Genomic DNA, 17,154 nt, shown 5'->3' on the forward strand with positions numbered 1-17,154 from the left:
GAATGCACCTCATTTAAGATATATGATCTATTAGCTCTGTTGTCACAATGTTGAAAATGCTTGTACTGTATCTCACATGCATCCTATCAGTCAAAAGCTCCAATTGTGAAGAAGTCAATGCTGCCAGTAGCATCCTTTGTCTTTGCTATGTGATTTGTTAGATCATATGATTAAGGAAGTTATACAAGCAGTTGTAGACTTCATGTGTTGGTGAAAAGTGTGGGCCACATGGTAAAATAGATTAAGTGTCATATGTGTATAAATGTTATACATTGTATACAGACCCAAATGCCTTGTGATATCCTGAAATGTTACGTGAAATGCATATATGGTTATGCTATAAACTATTTATCATACATTTACAGAAGATACTTACAAACTCCCACCCCAAATAAGCCTTAGGTGCTTTCACAAGACCTTGCCAGAGACAAAATGGTGTAATTATGGATATTGTTATTGTTATTTCAGGCAAGGTTCTTTCTTGGGAAGCATTGCTAATACAACATGCACCAGCTAACCAATACACCCCACTGCTAATGTTAAAGGTTGCCTATGTCAATAAGTTTCTCATCTGTGTGCATTGTGTTCTATCATTATCAGTCTGAATCATTGTCATTGTCATTTTATCCCATCTGTACAGCATTTAACTTCCTGCAGTTCTCATACTATTTTTTTTTTGGTTCTTTTTGTATCTTTGAATGAGAAGCTCATTGGTTCCTTGAAGCAACTAGTGCCACTATACCAAGCTTAGATTTTTGAGCTGTATTATACAGTGCATATTTGGGCACCCTTTCTACTGTGTTGAATTTGATTGAAAATATATTAAAAAAAGACATTTTTCTGACTTGGAGTTTGTGTGACGAGTTTGGTGTTGTGATGGTACAATTGTCAAATTATGTGTCGGACGGAATATGTATGCCTTCAGGGTAAACATTGCTATAATGATGACTTAAAGGGATGGTACAGTATTGTTGGAGATGAGAATTGGGCTTTTAACTTTTTTGTGAGATACCAAGAAAACACTTATGAAATAGTACAGAGCATACCATTTTAAGAGGAATTCAAAGTTTATTTGATGAAAATATCAGGTTTGGAATGGCTGAAACATCAAAAAAAAAAAACAACAACAACAACAACAACAACAACAACGACAGAAAAACAAAGCGATCATGATAAAAGGTGGGTGCCACATTATATTAGGATCGTACTGTTTTGGATACCTCGGCCATTTCAAAACCAAATTTTCATCAAAAAAAAAAATGCTGAATTCCTCATGGAATTACATGCTCTTTCATATTTCACAAGAGGTTTCTCATTATCTCCCCAAAAAATGTTAGAAACCTGAAGTTCGGTCTCAGCCAAAATGATACGATCCTTTATACAATTATCTTTTAATTAGAATCAGGTTTTTATGTACTCAGTATGTCAGGGTACAAAATAAAGAAATATAAAAAGTGTGTGTAGTCTGTAGTCGTCCTACCCCCCCCCCCCCCCCCCCCCACTGACATTACACAGACTCCAACCCCAAGCATCTTCTGATCTAGAGATTCTCCCGCCGAAACCCCTAGCAAACGAGAGACTCCAACTTGATGTGCGCAAAGTGCACATCACGAGCGCGAAGTGCGAAGTTCCATCCGGCCAAGATCCAGGGCCCTGGAAGCTCTAGGGTTCTAGATGCTCTCTCGTGCTATCTGAGGCTTATTTTGCAACATACGATGGAAATAAGTAAAAATCATTTCAAGCTGGAGACACAGAGCCAGGGCGGGAGAAATTAACTCTCAAGCGGGAGAACGGGAGATTTTGCAAAAAATGGGCTTTCGGCGGGAAATCTCTCGTCGAAAGCGGGAGAGTTGGAGTCTTGACAATCGGATGCTTACTAGTATCTGAACGATCCCCAAAATGCAAACATTTCAGAGTTCCATGAGTTGTAATGAGTTTCGAGGAAATTTGAGCAGACAAGCTCCAGAGACTCGCACCAAGACTCACCAAAGGCGATGCCAATGCCAGAATAGCCCAGAACCCTGGACTCACGCCCGTCCGGTGACTGTAAAATCATCGGACACCCAACAGGACGTCGACTGGACACGCCCGACCACGCGAATCTGACGTACGTCGGACTGACTCGACACTTGCCAGACTGACTTGACAATAAATTATCCAACACTGACTCGACTTGAGACCGGAAATGGCAACCGATAACGAACCAAGGAGATTCAAGAGATGGAGTTCCATCTGGCTAAAAAAGAAAATAATGATAATAATAATAAAATACATTTGGAAAAAAAAAAAAAAAACAGAGCCGGAGACCTCGAGAACAAAATTACTAAGTAGTCTCCGCGACTTGGTCACGACCGAGACGTCTCCGCGATCAGCTGGAGACTGGTAAGAGTCTCCAAAGAAATGGAACATGTTTGATTTTCTCGCGACTCCATGGAGACCCGGCTACATTTCAGGAGACGTCGCGGATACGCCTCTTGACTATAGGGAGACTCAGTCACCACCAGGTCACCAGTATATTAGTCTCTAGCACAATGAGATAGCCTATACTTGTATCATTCATAAAGACACACCCTCCATGCAGGGCTCCTCCATTGTTTGCGCCATGACTCGACGGCATCGCAGCTTTTGTGTTTAGTCTATTTTAAAAATCTTGTTTCCAATAACGTGAGGATGATTTTGGCTCTGCGTCTAAGAGCAGATGCTTGTTTATATACTTCATTAATATTTGTACGCATTTCCTGGTTGTGGTCCATTAATATATACATGTACCTTCGCGCAAAAATTCGATTTCTGAACACGAAATTTTAACCAGGGGATTGAACAACCTACTTATATTGTAGACTGTCTAAATCATGTGCTATATCATCATGTTCGTATCTACATAATTCAGTGTCATTAACTATACTTCTGGTACAAACAAACAAAAATGTGCATGCGTGGATCACTAAAATATTAATCCGAAGCCCATTCAGCAATCGGTACTATCTGATGCCGATTGCAAGTTTCGAAAGCGATTTTTCAAATAACAATATTCAATATTCATCACTGTTCAACAATCATAGCATTACCCGAAAACCCAGTGAATCAAAAACAAAACAAAAATAAAGAACAAGGAAAATTAGTATCTCTATTTCATGCTGAACTTATTAAGCCGGGTTATATATATTTATATAGGGCCTATGTGTATATATATATATATATACAGTATTTATATTTATTTATATATACATATTTAGAGCCGGAGGGGAGGTGGACCTCCCAGGCCCCCCTTCAGATCTCGGCCGTCGACTGCGCGATCACTATTGAAAATTGACATACACGTTGCCTGTGACGTAATCTAAAGAAATGAAAAGTTGATTTTTAAAGAAATTATCATTTTTGCTAAATTATGTTATTTATGCACAAACTCAGACAATCTGCTATAAATCACTAAACTAAGCTCAAACAGGTAATTTTTTTTATGTGTGTGCAGATGTAATTTCTAGTGTCCTTAGCAAATGTAAGCAAAACACTAAAAAATTGCGCCGTAAAAAAAAAAAAAAATCTTGAGTATTTCATTGGTTTTCAGAATTTTTATGCATTTCTTTGTTTTTTGACTTTTTGTTTTTCATTGTGTTTCGATGAAATTTGTCAGCGGCATTGTTGCAAGCATGAATATAATATATATTAATTGATTTAAATCAATGAAACCAAAATAATCATGCTTTTATGAAATTTGACCGTATAAGCACAGTTTGCATTGAAAAATTATTGTACAAGAATTCACTCTTTGAGCATTTTGTTTTTGTTTTTGTCTAACATGCATAGTCATATTTATGCGTAACTTTAATTCGGAACCGCAAATTTGGTGTCAAAAGATTTGAAAGACTTGAAAGAAAAAGTCATAAAACATCGCGGCGATGGCTTTTTGCACTGGCAACACACCGCGCGGAATGTAGGGGGCCTATATTAGGGTTAACATACATCACATTAAAGGAAACCAAAACCCAAAGAAAATTGTGGATTGAGTGAAAGCAGCGACAATAGTAGAACACATCAGTAAAAGTTTGAGGAAAATCGGACGATGGAAGCAAAAGTTATGAATTTTTAAAATTTTGGTGTTGGAACCGCTGGATGAGGCGACTACTAGAGGTTATGACGTCGTGTGTGAACAACATTACTGTATAAAGAAAATATAAAGAAAATTCAAGATGCTTTCAGTTTTCTAGCACAATTAGCACTACTGACTAACCGCTTTCAGAAAGCATGCAGGGGTGATAATTTGATGTCAGTATCAAGTTGATGGAATGCATAATTTTCATGAAAATCTAACTTTTGTGGAATTCCCTTTATATTTTCTTGAAAGCAGGGCTATACTTCTAACTTTGTGGGAACTACAATGTAGATTGAGCTGCTTGCATTGATAGTTGTAGATGAAATAGAGTAAATATTCGACGCAAAACTTCTTGTTGGTTTTTTTTTTTTCCTTTTAAAGCGAATGTAGGCCAACATCAAATTTATTGCTTTGGACTAAAAACAAACGTTTACATGACTACAAAGATTCACTTTGAAATCTGCAATTTCCTGTTTCACCATTTACAGAGCATAAAGTTATAGACACTCTGTCTTGACAAAATGTTCGTATGTAGTAGAAATCAGCAATGAAGATGAGATCGCCTATTGTATTTCGCCAGGGAGGGGAGAGAGTGGTCCTTATTGTAATGTGGTATCAAACCACGAAATCACCACAATATCGAATATAGTTTCAGATAAAAAATGAGATGAACGTATGAAGAAAACATCGATACTAGTCGTGAGCGAGAAAGTCGGGCAGTCGAATTTGAGACAATTGCGCAGGCAGTACGAAACCGCGGTACCGGATAACATAGTAATGTACAGTAGGGCGCCTACATTGTAAATCGGTTTGTTTACGAGCTGTTAGCAGATCGGCAGCAGCAGTACACAGTTCAACCACCTGACCTAGGCAACGAGCTATACTATGGAGGCCATATCATTGTTCTTCAAAGTTACTCTTCCTGAATACTTCCAGGCTCTACCCATTCCAGAGACATTTGCCGGACTTTTACAACTCACAGGTAAAGGTAACATGTCTGGCCTACAGTCAGATTCGACACCTGCAGTGGGGGGTCGCCTACTAAAGCGCACCGGCACCAGCCCCAGGGCCGAGAAGCCACCTCCCTGCTATCACCCAGCGAAGCGAAGAAGGGTGGGCGGAGAAGGCTAGCACCCCTCGCTCAGGTGGTAAATACAGTGTAGGTCCATTCTGAGCAGCGTACTCCTCTGGTGTCCGGTAAAAGACTGAAATTGATTAATTATGTGTTGGCCACATGCGGGTTCAGTAAGCTAAGTGCACACTTATTTTTTCCTACTGCAGTTGTCACCACTACACAAATGTATTTACAATCAACGATCGCGAAGTACGTACACAGGATGATTTTGACGATGACTATCATGTCTATTTAGCATAGTTATAGCCCGACCAGACGCCGTGCGAAGGAAACTATAGCGTTCGGGCTGTGTATATGTAGCATAAATAAATGCACACACGTACACTCGCCAGCAATGAATTCATCGCTTTCGCGTGTGTCCATTCAGGTTGAGAGAGAATGTAGCATGCAGGGTATTCACGGCATATTCTCAGACTTGTACTTCCACATATTGATGTTTTGGAATCTCTGTCCGTTCCAAAGAGATTATACACTGGTCTGTTTGATTATTTCCTTGCTGCTATCATCGTTCGCAATAGGACACCTTGCGTAAGGAATAATTCTGGTTGGCTGAATAACGCGACCTGCGGATAACCCGAAATTACAAGCCGAACCCTGGACAGCTCAAGGCAGTCGAGTCGTTTCAGCTCAGTAGGCGACACGTATGATGTTATATAAAAGAATTGTATTTTCACGTAACGTTTCGGCTTCTCCATTACGATTCAACTTTGGCCATTTTATTATAATGTTGTAAGTTTACTTTGTTCGTTTTTTCTTTCTCTCCCAGCCCCCCCCCCCCCCCCGTCTCGTACGGTTACAGTTCGTTATTCCGAAGGTTCGTTATTCCCAAGGTTCTTTAGTCCGAAGGTTCGTTATTCCTATAAAGCCCCCTACCATATTTTCGTTTGCCACTCCTACACCGTTTACCCGATTTCAACCAAATTTAGTGACTTTTCCTAGAATCTTATTGTGAACATATTGATATATAATTTAGCTGTCTGATATTGCTGGTTGCCATGGCAACCGTAAACTAACAACCATGTTCGTCAGATTTTGCATGATTTTCTGTTCCGATTTCACTTAACAATATAATAATGGATGAAATGGGGGTTTTCTTGGCTCTAATTTGCTGAAGGACCAAAATGTGATGTAATTATGGTTGTGAATAATACCCTGAAATGGTCTTATTATTATTTCCTTTATTTTTGTTTGACATAGGCATCACACAATAGATATAATAGGAATAATCGAAAATACAGCATTTTTCAAAGACTACCTTTGATTTTGTGTTATCTTCACACAAGCTTATAGCCTGTAATATCATTTGTTTATCATATTATCAATCTGCAAAATCAAAATTCAATATTTTGGAAATACGGAATGTGATTTATACCCATTCGTCATAGGTTTCATTATATTTCTTTATATTGTAATGAATAGCGCCCCCACATGTTTACCTTGAGAAATGTCAACCATAACTAATAGTCAAGGTTGACTTGCTTTTCCTTTGTGGTGAATATGAAAATGATTGATATAAAATAAAAACATATATACTGGGAACAAGGAAATAAAAAGAAAAAACATGATTTTAGCGTATTTCCTATGTATTTCTTTATATTTTGGTAAATAGCTCCCTCAGTGGACGACCTTGAGAAATGTCAAAAGTTGGGTCATGCAGAGTATGAGTTGCTCTACCCATGTGCCAAATAACATGGTCATACATCATATAATAAAGAAGTTATATAGGGGGGCACAATGTGCCCCCCTCCCGGGCCTGGAAGGGGTCAAGTATTATAACTTGGGCTTTATAGGGTTAATCCGAAAATGTGATAAGGTTTGTTATTCCGAAGGTTCATTAATCCGAAAATGAAATAAGGTTCGGCATTTTAATTTTTTGGTGCCACTTCCGGGTTTCATCGAGCTAACAAGCAAAAAACAAACAAACAAAAAACCCGCCTTTTTTTCAGCGCAACTTCTGCTGCCACTTCCGGGTTTCATCAGCCGACCCCCCCCCCCCCCCCCCCCCGGCCCCGTATGTACGACTTACGATGGTCCGTTCAAGATAACAAAATTTGGATTTTTACGGCGCTTCTCATGGGTTTCACATTTCGATTTTCATTTCATATAGGTCACTTCCCATGCCAAACAACACTTATGAAATGAAATGTCTTTGTAAAACACAATCATATACACAACAGTACGGTGAGTAGGCCTATGTCTTGGATATAACGTTAAAAAAATGATAATGAGAGAGTAAGTATTAAAGATGATCAGTTGCAGTTCATGTAGGCCTATACTCAAAACAATACGTTGGACTCCCGTTATATAAGAGTCTTCGGGACCGACAGTTTTCTTTCGTTATATGGAAATTTCGTTATAACCGAACAAAATTAATAAACGATTAAAATACATAGAGTGCATGGATAATGTTGCGGCCTGAATTTTTACTTCGTTGTAACCGGAATTTCTATATATCCATGTTCGTTATAACGGGAGTGCATTGTAATGACCGAAGCACAGCTCGATGGCCCTGGACCACGCGAAATAGTTCTTGAGACACCACTGTTTAAAATGATATGTTTTGGTGGCCTTGATAGCCACCATGCAGATCGGACTACCAAAATATTAGTTGTTGGGTTTTTTTTAATGCTTTTCTCATCCAGAGAGGGGAAGAACAACACCTGATGGCGACTTTGTAATTGTGGTTTCGCCCATTCATGTCGGACACTATAGAGAGTGTCATTTTACAATGCTAGAAAACAGTAATTTTGATTGATTGTGCCTTTAAAAAGTGGAAAATAAACGTTCAAAAACTTCCTTGATAGCTTGCTCGGGCTCGCCGCTTGCCGATGGATAGACCGGTTCTTTGTATTCAGATTTTACACATGCACGCTTAACTGGCCGTTAACGATCGCCCCGTCACTGTACAGGCATGCTGACCTGGAAACATTTAACTGCACATTACTTGAATATGAGACCATTCTGAAGCAAATAATTTTCAGACAACAATAGATATTATAATGTACTCTCAAATGAATCCCACAAGGATTGGAACAATCATCCCCAGCATTGTGCTATACTTTTGACAGAAACAGATGCTTAATTGAACCACTCTGGAACAGCGCAGAGAAAATGACAGGCTAATTATGATGTACAAAATACACAATAATCTCACTCCTCTTTCAGCACAGGACTATATTATCAAACAGGCTACTCAGTTAACGAGAGCCTCGCAACCACACTCCTATCAGGTACCATATTCGAGAACTGAATCGCATCGCCATTCGTTCTTCCCAAGAACTGTAAGGAACTGGGATTCCCTGTCGTCAGAATTTGTTTCAGCGCCATCTGTGGGATCATTTCGAAACCGTCTAACGGTTGATCACAGTGGCTAGTATTTTCGTCAAATTTTCTATGTGCTTGTAAATATCTGTAAATAAATTGTATTATAATGTAAATAGCACCAGTCTGCAAGAATCTTCAGTCTATTGAAGGAGGCAGACTTAATCAGAAGAAGAAGAAGATGCATGAATTAATTAACGAGCGATGAGCGTCCATGTGTAGTAGGTCCATGGCGATAGCATTTAATGAAATGAGACGGTTGTGACTCCATTCGTCCTCCTTTGCTCTTTTTCTCTGTCCTCTTCCTGACCCTTTTCTGTTCTTTGACCTCCTGTTTATTCTTTCCCCGCGTATGTAAGAGAGCTGTTTTGTTTCTGTCTGTGTGTGCGTTTATGTGCGTATATACAGGATTTGTTTTATGTTCCCTCTGTTTTCCAAGCTATTATATGTCTGATTGTTTCGTTTGATTTTACTACATTATTTACTACTCACGAGGGGACTGTATTCTACAAGCCAGGCTTTTTAGCAGCCCCCTCCATGCCGACTTCCCCCCCCCCTTTTTTTTTTTGTTTTTTTGTACGATTCAGTTACAAACTTACAGTTTGCCCATGCATGCTTTGTTCAGTTCAGTGTTAAAAATATCGTGCATTCAAATTTCATTTGAATATGCACATTGTACTTTACTTCGTTTTTATGCAAATGTCATTTTGTATACTTTCATCGGAAATGGAAAAAAAAAATCTATTAAACTCCCTTGGCTATATAGGGCCTAATTGAGTAGGCCTGTAATAGCCATCTATTTCCAAGCGTCATATAAACACGTGTTTTATTTTATGATTTTTTCATGAATTAATGCTGTCAACTGTGTCATACCAGATAAACGTTTCATTTTCATATTGAATATATAAAGATTAATGAATACGTGAAAATAGGCCTATATTACATGACGTATATGGAGAATCAAAAGCGATCCTTTAGGGTGTTATGTATCCATCCATCAGATCAGAGATAGCTCCTGACATACCCCTGTATAGGTCCTATTCATAAACTGACAATATTGAACATCCCTTCCATGAAATCCCATAAAAGCCCGCTCTCTTCTAGACAGAAAAACTTTGACTCTTACGGTTCTCATCAGGCATTGCGTGAAGCTTTTTACATCTGTTTCCGCGTAACACAATCTTTGATGATAAAACAGACTACTGGTTAATTTTTTCCTGTCTAGCTCTCTTCTCTGGGCAAGTGCACGAGATCAATTATAAGGCATACCGAACACTATGCAAAGTTTATTGCACATCAATCAGCTCAGGGAGTAAAATGCGTGCAAAGCATAGATTTATATATGATAGACCTATAACATGATGAGTATGTACTACATGTATCATAATTTTACGAGTAGGCCCTATATCTCTGCGGTTCAAAGTTATTCGTATTTTGAAACCTCTACTGGATGATTACACCGCACTGTCACACCACCGTTTACATCAAAGAGTACGCACGCAGTGCGTGGGCTTCTGATACCTTTTGGTTTACACCACTTATGAAGTTTGAAGTTTGATTTACCGGTATTACTCAACGACCCTCATGGGGTATGGGAGTACAATGTCAATTGAAAATACACAAAATAGAAAAATTTCAAATAAGAATTAACATATATACATGTATAGTACAAATATATACAATATATCAACATACTTTTCAAATAAAATTTGCATAAAAGTATGTTATAAATGATATACTATACAAATGTAAATCTATCACATGAATTACGAACAATGCAGGCACTGCCTGATGCAAATAATCACGCAAAGGGTATATAAAATAAACTAAGTCAAACGAAATAATAAAGTACATTAACTAACTAAAAAAAAGGACATCATTACCTTACAAAACCTCGAAATGTTTGATAAAGTCTTTTTTTAGTGGAATTGAACAATTGATCATATTTAAATGTGTTAGGATACTTCCATTAATACTTTTCGAGAAATCTTTTACGTTCTGTCTTAAAGAAGGGACATACAAACAAATAATGGAATTCATCACCAATATCATTTTTAGAACAATAAGTACACAAACGTTCAATTCTTGGAATGTCTTTGTAACGCCCAGACACTATTGGAAGCTTATGATTAAAGCAACGAAAACGTGTTAAAGATTTCCTATTATTTTCATGAAGACGAATCAGATACTTTTCAAAGCATAATTGCTGCTTAAAAATTCTATAAACAGTGAAATTGTTTAACTCAACATCATCTGTGCCACTCCTGTTGACTCATATCTTTTAATTTTTGTATCTATTATTCTTTTGAATGAAGATAAAGATAGATTACTTGCTTGACTCTTCCACACGTCAGAAAGGCCTAAGCTATCAAGAGTATTCTTTACTTTGAGAATCCAACCCATCTGATTTTTCCTCTTCAAAAAGGAGAAAAATTCAAAGCTGTAAATGATGGTTTCCCATTTAGAGAGGCGCACGTAGCATGCACGCAGCGCACTTCTACGCTCTTTGGTTTACACTCGTGGTGTCGTGGTGACGCTGCTAGCTAGCTCGCTTCTGATCCTCGCCGCCGCGCGCGCCACAACTCATTCGTGTACGTGTGTCCAAGTGGTGGTAAACGGTTACGCGGCACCGAGAAGGTCCCGAACTGGAAACCTCATTTCAGCTTCATTTCAAATATTACAGCAAAAACAATTCGTGCATCATGGAAGGTAAGGATTGAAGCTTGCAATAATGATATCGTATTAAATGCTATCAGCAGAATACCCAAACTTCATGCTCCTACTCTGTTAGTCTTGTGGTGCATCACATCAGCGTTCGGCTCCCACAGTAAAGTACACATTGTACATTGTACGATGTAACTGTGTACAAGGAGCGCCCCGGGTTGGTTTACGCTGCGCCGTGCTCATGTGACGACTGTTGTGCATGTGTACTATGTACCTCTTCTTCTTTCAATAAAGTACAGTCCACCTTTAGAGGTGCATCAGCGTGCTGGTTAACCCACGTAAATTTACTGGTCTAACGTTTATGCGTTACTACAGTAGGTGCCTACTAACAATTTTTAGAACATTTCTACCTGTAGCTGTACAAGTTTACACTACAAGATCAAAAAGAGATGCTGTTGAACCCACAAATGATGCAGGATTTGGTACCCTGCCTGGGGTACCAAATGAAAATTCCCCATTTTGTTGAATTAGGCCTAATTATTTTTTTTTTTTTCAGCGCTGTACCCTGGCTTACCAAAAAATGTGTCAAAATACTTTTTAGTATTATTATGCACAAAAATGTTTTCTCATTTGTGATTATGCATCAATCTACAAGCATGCAAGTGTACTTCGAAAAACACCTAACGTTATGGTGCTAGTTCATTGCAACGACTTTGCCGTATCCGAATTCAGAATCGGCGTGTCTGAATTCGGATACGCATTATAAATAATGGGCATGAGATGGCGCTATACAACGCGGTACCTTGGGTCGGTACCCCGGGTTACAACGGTACCCCGGTGTACGGCGTGCCGAATCAAATGTAGAAACGGCCACAGATAGATGTCAGTGAATGTCATGAGACATGAATGTAGAAATGCATTGCCCACAAAATAATTGTAGAAAAACGCCCACTAAACGTCGCCCCTAAATAAATGTAAGAACGACAAATTGGTTGATAAAAATGATAGACACACATACAATTGTACTTCTTACCCGTATGTAACCCCGGGGTAGACATTCTACTCCTTGTACACGGGTAGGGTTGGGGCTGGTCGCAGTTAACCCGTAGCCCTATCTATTGTTACGTTGGTTAGCACTCGAGTAGCAAGGCTGTGCTTCTACAATAAACCCCGAGTTATTACGAGCGACATACGGGGACTGGGAAATATCTGCGTTACAGCTGCGAAGTACCTGCGGGGGAGTTGCCTGCAAGGTGCTGCTGCCAAGGGCCTCTTAGGCCTACTGGTGTTCTATGTGTAGGCATACCTCTGTGGGTGTTAAAACCCCCATGACTCGCCCAGAACAAGTTTTGAGCATGCTCAAGTCCTTGTTACACCGTGTCTGGGGAAGCCTTGCGGGTTGACCTGCGGGAAAAATTTTTGCTACCTGGAGCTCCCCTCATTTGGCCCGCACTTGACAGTACCTAGCACGTATCTCACCCATAGTTGCCCGGTGGAGGTGCGTATGCAGAACACCATTAGGAGGCCCATGGCTACCGCAAGTTACAGGCAGTTGACCAGCTTGAAGTACACGTAGGTTGTCCGTGGATCTATACTGTACTAGCCCGACCAGATGCTGTTAATACGCTACGCGAGAAACTACGTATGTACAGCGGCGACTGGGCTGTGTATAGTTAATACTGTACATGCTTGTACCTACTTACATGTATTCGCCGGAAGCGTGTGACATCTGCGGGAATTCTACGAGCATTCTACGAGCATAATACTTACTGGCAAGGAATAGTGTCGATTCTGTCAATATGTTCGGCACCCCCAAAGTTTTTTGTTTTTGTTTTTGTTTGTTTTTAAGTTGGAAAAAAAAATCAGAAAAAAAAAATCATCAGAAAAAAAAAGAAAAAATTGAACTCGCTATACCTATACACATAGGCTACTTCAGGCGAAATATGGGTCAGCATAAACCCCCACTGGTGCCCAGGGCTGCAAATATGAGAAAAGGCAATTTGTAGTGCTTTATGCAAGAAAAGTTTTTGCACAAATCTACAACAACAAAAAACGAAAAAACCAGTATGAATTCCTTTTTGAATATGGATCTTGATCTCCCAATGTAGATTGGAAGTTTGATTCTGTTTAACATGAAAAATAGAAATCTACTTTTCATTTCCTTTAATTTGATACGGTAGTGATATGGGTAAAGAGCACTCCCTTTGCATTTCCTCAAAACCCTGTAACTTGACATGCTTTTTTTTCGGGGGGGGGGGGGGGATGGCCATTTTAATGATACATTGCAAACGATGTACATTGTATATGTACATGTACAGTATTATGCTAATAATAGGATAAGATCAGAAAATACCACTTCTTCCACAGATCAAATGACTTCCTTTCTTTCATTATTACAATGTTCAGTTTGTAGTTAAGTGTAATTTGCACATTATGAAAGGTGCTCCTGAGAAATAAAGGAAAATATTCCTGTAGAGATGAAGTAAGTTCCCATAGAGTTTGTGCTCTACACACCCTGTTCCCATAAACAACGGTTTCATGAAAACACAGAGAAAAACTAGGGCCCCATTTCATAAAAATGTTACGATGTCAACTCTTGCTGGAATGGCAACTTCCAATAGCAGCAGCCAATCAGGAAGCCGGATTCTTGTCATTACCATGACAATTGCCATTCCAGCAAGAGTTGCTATCGTATCAACTTTTTATGAAATGGGGCCCAGAACGTGCCAAATAAATGCTTGAATTTCATTAGACCACATGTGACATGCTTGTTGGCAGGCACCATTGAATTGCATTTACTCATAAAAACTTAGGAGTTGTGTGAATTATGTAGCCTTACTCTTCCCCAATTTCATACTTGTATCTCTCCAAATATTGCAGGAGTTGAATGGCTGCGCATGGTTCCTCTGATCGGAGCTCTTGGGGCTGTCATTGTTCTAACAGTAGTGCAGATCCGTAGAGGAAAGGGATCCGGAAAAGTCAATGTATCCGTTGAAAAAGAAAAGCCAAAAGTGGTGCATTCATTCGACATTGAGGACCTTGGTGACAAAGCCGTTTTCTGCCGCTGCTGGAGATCAAAGAAGGTGAGCTGAGCTTGATGAGCGATGTAGAATTGTTTAATAATCGTCCACACCTTCCCTCCCCCTTTTTGCCTCACCTGAGCTGAAGTCTGTTCCTCTGAAAACCCCAAGAACGGATTTTCGCCGGAGGTGACGGGTAGCATTTCTAGGGTGATAGAATTTTCAAAGTGCCTTTAAATGGGAGGGGGTGAGATGGGGTGGCCAAAAGCCTCCAAATTAAAGAGTCTTCACAATCTTGTTCACTTGAATCAAAAGGGATGTAGTTTGGTTAGGAAGTGCTACTGTATGAGGAAGTGGTAGTGTTCAATTGAATTTGTTCTAAAGGGCACCCTCCCCCCCCCCCCCAATTTTTTGCATTTCATCTTCTTAAAAATGCATGGTCAATTTTTACCAAAGTTGGCATACATTTTGCTAGGATGATAGATTATACACATGTAAAGCCTTTTACAAATGGGCACAATGCCCCACCACTTGGGGGGGGGGGGGAGGGGCACAGGAACCGCTAAAGTACCGAATCTTTAGAGAATTGTCTCAATCAGTAAATTCAATGCATGGTAGTGAATGTACCAGGGGGAGCCCCTGGGGTCCAGGACTAAATTGGATGCTCATTTTCACATTTGATCTTCTTTTGAAAATGCACAAGTGTGCAAATTTTGTACAAACTTGGGAGGTATTATTGCCAGTGTGACAAGAGCATGCAAATGGACACTGCAGTGTATGTCATCCTGGAGGTCTCCCAGAGCTCCCCAAGCTTGCTGTGTTCTCTGTAGGCAATATTCTGCAAGAATGTGTGGAAAGAGAACTTGTGATGTCCAGGGTAGCACAAGACCCCCTGTTCTCAAGATACAGTAATAATATGGTACTTACATTAAACACATTTTGACATCCTGTGAAGGAGATTCAAAAAGAAGAGAGACAACGCTTTTTATAATATCTCATTTCTTCTCCTGAATTTTCCCCTGTAGCTGCACAAGCAATTATTAAGTGAATTTTTTTTTTTTTTTTTTTTTTTTTTAAGCACATTTCTTGTCATGGCTCACAAACTTATACATGTATAATGCTGAATGTATTAAGGAAGATTACAGTAGGTTGGAAAACAAACACTATGAATGACAAAATGTAAATGTGATTTCATATGACAGTGACCTATGTACATACTTTCTATGGAATTTTACCATCTTGAAAGGATCTGTCAAAGCATCTAAAACTTCATTATTTCAAATGAGGTTGTTGTAATGTTAATCACATTAGTTATAATTTTAGGAAACATGATAATGTTAATGAAAAATCATATAACAGTCATGTTTGAATGTATATGTGGTTCCAGTGAAGATTTTCCATCATGGAGAGAATTGTTTGAGAAACTAGTAGCTTTGTTCGTGATAACAATTTACAATACACATGTCATCTCCTTCGGCCACTGAACTACAGAATTACAGTCAAGATATTATTTTGAGTTATTCTCAAATTCAGTTTTATATTCTGTAGTGTTTCCATGTGAGATGGCTAGGTCCAGTGTTACCCTCACAGATGAGGCACAACCACAAATGGATTACTGTATTTTGCATGTTTTATAGACAGACCGACAATCCACAATGGAAAGCTGACTGATAAGAAATTGCTTGATATCTTTGTACTGCTTGTATTGATATGACCTCTGTCTTCATTGTCATTTTTGTACAGTTCCCGTACTGCGATGGCTCTCATGGCGCTCACAACATTGCCACTGGAGACAATGTCGGACCCCTGGTCCTCTCAAAGAAGAGTGCCGCATCTTCATAAAACCTGACACAGCAAGCTGAAACTTCCCATCCCAGAGTACACAGAGTCTCTGAGATTTACACTAAAAGTTTATTCATGTGGGTTTAAGGGTTAAAATGATCAGATATGTGAGATTTGTAAAAAAAACACTTCATGCACAGACACATACAATGTATGTTGCCGTCAGACAGGTCTTTGATTTAATCATGTGAGATCATTGTCACTTGCATTATTTTCAGGACAAACTGTTAATGACCAGAATCTGAACACACTCCATTTACCCACTGAAGACTACATGTATAGTCCCAAATATACTCAGGCAGGTGTCTATGTGTCTATCATGTGTAATAAGAAAATCAGCACGTCTTTAACGGATGAAGCCATATTCATGCTATGATTTTTTTATTACACACGAGACATCTTTTCTGTACAAAGAGACATCTGAATCTCACTGTAGACCCTTCCTACACTAGAGGTTTGTTGTGACTTTTTGAGGGGAAAAAAGTTATGGTGATTATGTGGTGCAAAACTTTTATTCTTAATGCAATAATCAAGTTTTTATTTTATTTGGTGTAGGGGATATATTAATGTCTTTGATAACGATGCACAAACAATTATGCATTATATACAACATTGTATTTATGTGTGTTTCAAACCTGTGTTATGTATAACAAAGAAATTTCTTATAATTTTCCTTTTTAAAAGGTTTCTGATAATAAGCCCATACATGTATGTGTATGTCTCTCTTGCTTAAATTTCAGCTTAGACTGATTGATGTGGTGGAAATTATTTATCATGCATTTGGTTGACTGGCACTGAAATCCACTGCCATTAAATTAGATTTTCTGAAGGAAATCGAAGTTTGCAATTTAATTACCTAGCATGCACAAAATTCATTGCTGATATACCGGTAGCTTATTGATACGCGGGAAAGAAGCACATGGATTTACTATAACCATATAATCATTGAACAAAGTTGGAACATACGGTACATTGAATAAAGTTCATATTGAAATCTAATTTTGCTGTGAGGCAGCTCATTTGTATGCAATGTATCAAGCAGGAACAGGGGTTCTCATGTGATGTGTTGGTATGTGTAT

General features: G+C 38.9%; 1 protein-coding gene across 2 annotated transcripts; it reads left to right on the plus strand.

Annotated features, from left to right (window-relative positions):
- Positions 1-4,920: 4,920 nt before the first annotated feature.
- Positions 4,921-17,074, plus strand: LOC140229231 (CDGSH iron-sulfur domain-containing protein 1-like). 2 transcript variants are annotated; one of them, XM_072309504.1, is made up of 3 exons: positions 4,921-5,075; positions 14,094-14,296; positions 15,977-17,074. In XM_072309504.1, the coding sequence occupies exons 1-3, from the start codon at positions 4,979-4,981 to the stop codon at positions 16,073-16,075; spliced, it is 399 nt and encodes a 132-aa protein (XP_072165605.1). In that variant the 5' UTR covers positions 4,921-4,978; the 3' UTR covers positions 16,076-17,074. The 2 variants fall into 2 exon arrangements, with proteins under 2 accessions (XP_072165605.1, XP_072165607.1); XM_072309506.1 differs by lacking the exon at positions 4,921-5,075 and adding an exon at positions 11,140-11,258.
- The last annotated feature ends 80 nt before the right edge of the window (positions 17,075-17,154 follow it).

The sequence above is a fragment of the Diadema setosum genome, chromosome 5, assembly GCF_964275005.1.
Source record: "Diadema setosum chromosome 5, eeDiaSeto1, whole genome shotgun sequence".
Lineage (NCBI taxonomy): Eukaryota > Metazoa > Echinodermata > Echinoidea > Diadematoida > Diadematidae > Diadema > Diadema setosum.